The sequence below is a fragment of the Corylus avellana genome, chromosome ca9 (assembly GCF_901000735.1).
Source record: "Corylus avellana chromosome ca9, CavTom2PMs-1.0".
NCBI lineage: Eukaryota > Viridiplantae > Streptophyta > Magnoliopsida > Fagales > Betulaceae > Corylus > Corylus avellana.
This window is the reverse complement of record NC_081549.1, coordinates 20,739,523-20,746,873: the sequence shown is the minus strand read 5'-3', so window position 1 is coordinate 20,746,873 and position 7,351 is coordinate 20,739,523. Positions and strand designations below refer to the sequence as shown.

Genomic DNA, 7,351 nt, shown 5'->3' with positions numbered 1-7,351 from the left:
GAAACATTTGACAGTTCAGATTCCTCAAGCTTAGAGGAACCAAATCCGAAATTTCAACGAGCACTAGGGATCATTGATAGCATTCAAAACCCTGTAGCCGTGGCAGATTTCATTGATTCAGCAATGAGGATGATTTCTAGCGGTGATCATTTCTGTAGACCTGTTATTCCCATTGGTCCCAAGTTTCAGGCTGAAATTCCAGAGTGGACATGCCTAGAAAAGAGGAAGAATCTTTATGGTGGTGATGATGATTCAGAAAATTTAAAGTGGTTGGGCACCCGAATTTGGCCCATGGAAGGTAGGAATACAGAAACCACTGTGAAAGCAGTTGGGAAAGGGAGACATGACGCTTGCTCTTGTGTCTCCCCTGGATCTGCTGATTGCGTTAAACGCCATGTTCTTAAAGAAAGGCTCCGTTTGCAATCCGATATTGGTGCTGCTTTCCGATGTTGGAAGTTTGATGAGATGGGAGAAGAAGCCGTTTCGAAGTCATGGACCTTGGAAGAACAAAGCAGATTTGAATCCCTTGTAAAAGTGAATCCACTGTGGAAGGTAGCCAACTTTTGGGAGCTAGCCTTGAAGCGTTTTCCATCAAAGTCCATGAAAAGTATTTTGAGTTATTACTTCAACGTGTTTATTCCTAGACGTATGAGCCTGCAGAGCAAATCTTCCCTTGAAACATTTGACAGTGACGATGACCAGGCTGATGACGAGGTACCGGTTGAGGAATAACATGACTTTTTGTAAATGATGTAAAGCTAGGATTATCCCACATATTCGAATACTCTACACTCGCGTTGGCCTTGTCTGTAGATATCATCCCTCGAGTTGTGCTCAAGGGTCTTTTTGGTAGGTTGATCATTAGGCTGGTGTGGTGTGATTTTGGATCAAAAGTTTTGGTAGAATTTGTATTTACACCTGATATAAAGCATTGATAATATAAGATGAAAATTAAGGCTTTGTTTGTCGATGCTTTTTGAAGGGTGTTTTTGTTTGAAAAGTATTCATATGTGACATAAATGTAAAAATAAATTTGAGTGTTTCGGTTGTTTGTTAATGTTTTTGTTTTGAAAAGTGAAAACAAAAGAAAGAAAGAAAAGGTTTTATTGAACAAAGTCAGATCTAACTCCATTTAGTTGTCACACTTAATTTAAGGGAAACTTCACTTACTGTACTTCTTAATGTTTTGGCACTTTTACAATCGTATCCTTAAAATTTAAGAAGTTTCAATGTCCGGTTATCATGTTTCAAAACTTTACAATGTCACCCTTATTATTAGAGTTTAGGGTTGCACTTTTTTAATGTTATTTTGTTCTAGTAGTTGCAGCAGAAGCTGTTGTTGATAACTATTACAAAGTATATTTATGCTTATAAAAGTTTATATGAAAGTAGATAAATTATAAAAGAACTCATTGTTGTGAGTAGTGAGTGTTAAGTCTCGCATTGAGAAAATATAACAAAAAACAATTGTTAATATACCTAAATGGACCAAAACGCCATTAGTTTAGGCTTTTAGGCTAGTGTGATGTCCAATCAAAGCCATGATTAACTTTTTGGGACGGGTGTCTGGATGTATCTGGTTTAGAGTTGTGTTCGCTTTCGCAACTCTTGTATGTGTAACACTCTTGGACATGTAAAAAGACTCACAAGCGATGGGAAGTTGAACCAATGTGGAGGAGACTCACAAATGAGAAAGAGATTGTTGTGAGTAGACTTTTGAGTGTTGAGTCTCATGTTGAGAACATATAACCTAAGTGGGCCCAAGCTCATTAGCTTTTAGGCTAATATGGTGTTCAAATATATATATTAATGTACTCTTGGTAAAAAACTTTCAAACCGCTTATCTCTCCAACACTCATGAGGTGCCAAGTCCCACATTAATTCTTTACTAGGTGAGACTGAGCTTTATAAATAATTTTATTGAGCTTCAATTGTAACTTGACTAGTTATTTTGGAGTGATAGATCATATGTTTCTTTCTACACGATGCACGTCCGGACAACCTCTTAGTTCTGTCCGAACGAGGTGAAAGAGAAATAGTCAGTGAAGCTCGATCAGTATCTTGTTTGGACCCCCTCTAGACATGGCATTTTTATAGGGAGACCCCGTTCGGACTAGATAGAAGTATGAAGATAGGCATTAGGCAATGTAGCTCGTTTGAATTCTGTCTGAATGAGGAAATGTAGAGGAGACCCGAGGAGCTCGTCCAGACAATACCGGTAAGAGAAGCACTCGTTTGGTAGTCTGTTTGGATCTTGTCCTGGCGAGCTGCTTTGATGTGTGTGTATATAGGAAAAATAATTGTCTGATAAAGCCTTAGGACAATGAAATATCCTAGAAACTGACATGTAGTTAAAACGTAGATGTAGATGGTTACAAATTGCGAGTTGTAAACAAAGTTGAAGAAAGAATAGCAGGTGTTAAGTAAAAACTTACTAACCGACCGTTATCAAATTGTTTTAGATGTTTTATGATATTATGTATTGCTAAATGCATATTTCAATTAGAGGTGGCAATTTGTGTTCAAGTGTTGGGTTTGGGTCGTGTTGTGTCGAAGCATGTGTATAAGACTATATAGGTCAACTATAACTCGACCAATTTAATTAAGCGAGTCAAACCCCTCAACTTTAACCATATAATTTTGGATTTGGTTCATGTTAGGTTTATGGGTCATGTCAAAAATTGATTGCCATTATGTCACATGTTGAGTTCGAGTCGTGTTGAAGCATGTATATAAGACTATAAGTTAACCATAATCTAACCAATTTAATTAAACGGATTAAACTTTTCAACTCTAACCTTTTAATTTTGTGTTGGGTTTGTGTCAGGTTCACCAGTCGTGTCAAAAATTTTTAGCCCTAATTTTTTTTTTTTTTTTTTTTAAATGTCCTCACAAGGAGAGGGAAATAGGGGAGGGAGATTTGAACTAGTAACTTTCGCTTCATGAGGAATGATTCCTAACTGATTGAGTTACCATTTGAAGACTAATAGCCCTAATTTTAATAAACTAAGGGCATGTTTGGGATTGCGTTATAAAGGGTAAAAAGTATTTTTAATACTTAAAAAGCTGACATGTTTGGTAAAAAAATTTAAAAGTACGTATTTGACTTTTTTACTCTAAAGATAATCAAAAGACACTTTTGGCAAATGCTTAAAAATGAAGTTTTTGTCCAAAAAAAAAAACACTTTTTAACTTAAATGTTCTATTTCTCAAGCAAAATCCCAAATATGCTCTAGTGATGACAATGAATTTAATTATATTCAATTATGCCCCCTGTATATTAATTTTTTTTTTTTAAAAAAAAAAAAAATTGAAAGAAAAGAGATTTCGAAGATAAGCGATTTGGAAAGAAAAGAATAAGTTTTGTGAAATGAAAGGAAAGGTTCTCGGTAAATGTTTTGTCGTGACTCAAGCGTTGAGAGGGAGTTAAACACTCAACAACCTAGTGGTTAATTGGAGGAATACACTTAACAAGCCCAATGGTTAAGTCGAGGCAATACTCTTTAACAAACCCCCAACAGTTAAGTGTAGGCAATACGCTTAACATGTGATCTCAACATTTGGAGTTGGCTAGACTTTTATAGATCTCAGCCCATGTGTTAGTGTCATATGTGGCTTTTTGTAATTTTGAGGCAACATTGTCTTGCCTTAATGTAATAACTCTTATAGTTATATGAAGATATCTTTTTATAGTATTGGCATTCAATTTATGTTTATGTCAAGGTGGGTTTGTGGTTTCAAAAGGAAGAAAAAAAAAAAATACATGCAATTTTCGCTGCATCAATCAAAAGTAAGTATAATAGCGCCAAGTGAAATATGTGAATATTCTATTCACTGACTTAATATTTTAGTTGGAGCCGAGTACGAGCTTCATCAAAAGCTTGACTATAACAGAAATTACCCCTTACAACCTCCTAATCCTTGTTAGGATTACAGGCTTACATACATTTTACCACAAAGTAAGAATCCAATTTCTACATTGTTAAGGTGCATAAAGTCCAATAAACAAGATGAGATATTTAAGCCAACGTGTATATCATCGTATGTTATATGTTCAAACTAAAAACCACATCAATAAAAGTTCAAGCAAATATTGTAACATGATTTCATGCGACAGGTTGGTAAAAGGAGAACTAATCTTTTGGTCTTTGCTTTTTCCTAATAATATTCAAGGGGTTAAAATGAATTTCTTGACAAACACAAGGTGCAACTTTTGACGAAAATAGTTGTTGACCAGCATAGTGAAATTATTGGAATATTTAACTTATTACAGTTTTAGGAGCGAACTATCTAGTATAAACGCTTTGTTTTTGAATCACTTTCTTTGGGCTTTAACGGAGCGATCTCCCACCAGCACACTTGACAAGGTTCTCTATGTTTGATTATTTTTCTCTTTGCAGGCTTCCTCAATCTGAAGTTCGATGTTCGACAAACTAATTCTTCCCTAAGCATTCACAAAAAGTTGAACTTTGATTGTTCGATGATATAATTTGAACCCTAATTTCTGAGTAAAAGAATCATATTAGTATTTACAATGATGTGTTTCTACGTAAATTGTATTTATTTAGGTTGATATGGCATTTGGAGAGCCATTATCCTCAGTGCCTAGTACAATTAGTTATTAGATTTGTTTCAATTTCTCCTCCCAATTTGTGATTCGCAACATTTTTCTTTCCACATAAAACTAGCAAACCTTCTCTTGTTTGACTTCCATAAACCAAGAGACTCATGAAGGATATGCATGCGGCTATGTTTATTAAAACTTTTGTTTTTCGTTCTCATAAATAAATACATTAACAAATAACTCAAAACACAAAACATATTTTTACTTTTAACTTCATGCACATCAAAACCACCCTTTCAAATCAAAAACAAAAGGGAAAATTATAGTTTACCCTTGACAACGTTTTTCAATTCGAACACCAAAGTTCTAATTTTTGCAATCTACCTCCACAAAGTTCAATTTTTTTTTCAATTTGAGCAATATTATCCCAAAATTTTCATATTGCCCCTAATTTTTATTTATTTTTTTTAAATTTAAAAAATAAAATAAAATAAAAACAAATTTGAGGGTGCAAAAATGGTCAGATGGCGTAGCCTCCCCGAATTTTTTTTAAATTTTTTTTTATAAAAAAAAAAAAAAAAAAATTAGGGACAATATGGAAAGTTTTGGATATCATTGGTCAAATTGCAAAAACTTAAAACTTTTTTTGGGGGGGGGGGGTTAATTGCAAAAATTGAAACTTTGGTGTTCGAATTAAAAAACGTCAACTTTAAGAGATAAACTGTAATTTTTCCAAAATAAAAAATATCATTCAAAACACATTAACAAACATACCCGCTGGTACTATATTGATAAATCATCAAATGTGAACGACATATAAGATGCTAAAGGATGCTAAGTTGCCGAAGAAAGTGCCAAATTTTTCAAAGTTGGCTGCCAATTAATTTTTGCAAAAAGAAACCATGATAGAGAGCTGGTACAACATAAAAACATCAAGTCTTGGCAGATACAATTTGTGTATCAAAAAAGTGGCAGAACCTCGAGGAGCAGCATGAGCACACAACCGTTGACAATTATGCTCTCAATTACCTTAAACAAATTATTACCCACCCACTTCCCATTGAAGGCTAATGGGAGTAACCTAGACATGCCATTGGGTTATGAGCCTCTTTTCTTCTCTTTTTTCTTTCATTCATTCTTTCTTTATCCTCCATGAAGAAGCATGTTGGGATGTTTTCCTTGCCACTTTTTGACTTTGGAGGCAAATTTGTTTGATCATAGGGCTTTTACAAATTATATATAAAGTAAAAAAAAAGCATCATCTCAAACTTAGTGAGAACAAAATATTGATTGGGTTGCTTCCTTCAATGCCACCAGTGGACTGATAAAGATCTCATTCTTTGAGAAATAATCATTGCCAAGCTTGATTCCTGCTTTGCTGATGGGAGTTTAGCATCCTAGTGTCTAGGGTTAAAGAGCTTCTTTTGTGAAGTCTATGGTCAAATTTTATTTTTGCAAGGCTCTGTAATATTTCCTAAACATCTCATAGCCCATATGATGGAGATAATGTGTGAATCACTCCAAAGAAAAATTAAAGATATAATTTAATAAAATGGCATAGGCCTTTCTCTTTCAATTTTTTAATTTTTTTTTCCAGAGATTGTAGTCCTGTTTCAAATGCTGAAAAAAATAGAATATCAAAGTCACCGACAAGCTTCAGTATCAAATTGTCTACAGACAGTGGCTTTATTCTATTAGATTCCTTAAGATGTCTTTAATGTTGGTTCATCCTATGGCCAACAAATTTTTCCTAAGATGCTCGAATTCGACCTGATTCTAGGGAATTAGGATTAAAATGTCTGATCTTATGGAGTCTTATACTCATGCTTTAATACATACCCATGCTTTAATATGATTTGGACCCAACAAGCTACATCTAAGACTAATAATTTGTAATACGACCCGTGAATCCGGTTCAAACCCAACATAAAATTAACGAGTTATAGTTGAAGGGTTTAACCCGTTTCATTAAATGAGTCGAATTAAAGTTGAATTATATAATCTTATACTCCTACTTTAACACGATCCGAACACGACACACGAAAGAGAATTGACCACCCTAGTATGAGACACCCGTCAACCATGTTGGGCACCTAAAGTTACCTTTTGATGTCACCTCTGAACCCAAAGGAGCAAAAATCTAATTAGTATATCGAAATATGATCAGTGAGACTGCCAATCATTTTAGATTCTGCACTGCATTAAAAAATTTAGAATACATCATAAATAAAGAACTGATTTTTCTGAACTGCAATCTCTACACAGGTACAATTTCTGCATCCATCTAAAACAGGGCCTGGAAGTTCAATATGTTGCAGCAAGAAGAAACAAGTGATGATTCTCACAGATTCTCACGCTGTTTCAGGCCCACCCCAATATCGGCTTCTGAATTTGTTCAGCATTTGCAGATGCTGAGGGTTTTATAGATTGCTGAAGCCTGCAAAATCCCATCATCGATTCTTCCAGCAACCCCAGCAGGCCTTATGCCCTCAACTCAGCTGCCAAGGTGGGTGAATTAACTGTAGAAACCCCTTAAAAATTAGATAACCTTATGCAGAATATGAAGGAAAGACACATACCTCAGGCTAAAGTATGAAAAAAGCAGAAGCAAAAGGTTTTAAAAGATTAGAAAGGAAAATAGAAAGAAAGAACAAAGAAGAGGAGAAGTACCTGTTGTACTTTCTACAACTTATGTAACAATTTTTCATGCTTCAGATGATGTTGTCCATACGAGGAAATAATATTCCCTGTGTTTTTGGTCAATTAACCGATTTTATACAAATTATC

At 34.6% G+C, this 7,351-nt stretch overlaps 1 protein-coding gene across 1 annotated transcript in view; it reads left to right on the top strand.

Annotated features, from left to right (window-relative positions):
- Nucleotides 1–3,706, top strand: part of LOC132162462 (AT-rich interactive domain-containing protein 2-like) — a 4,905-nt gene extending 1,199 nt beyond the window's left edge. Inside the window, exon 2 of the mRNA XM_059572701.1 lies at nucleotides 15–3,706. Coding sequence (XP_059428684.1) covers nucleotides 15–732 — 718 coding nt within the window. The 3' untranslated portion in view covers nucleotides 733–3,706. The remainder of the gene's footprint in view (nucleotides 1–14) is intronic.
- Nucleotides 3,707–7,351: the final 3,645 nt, after the last annotated feature.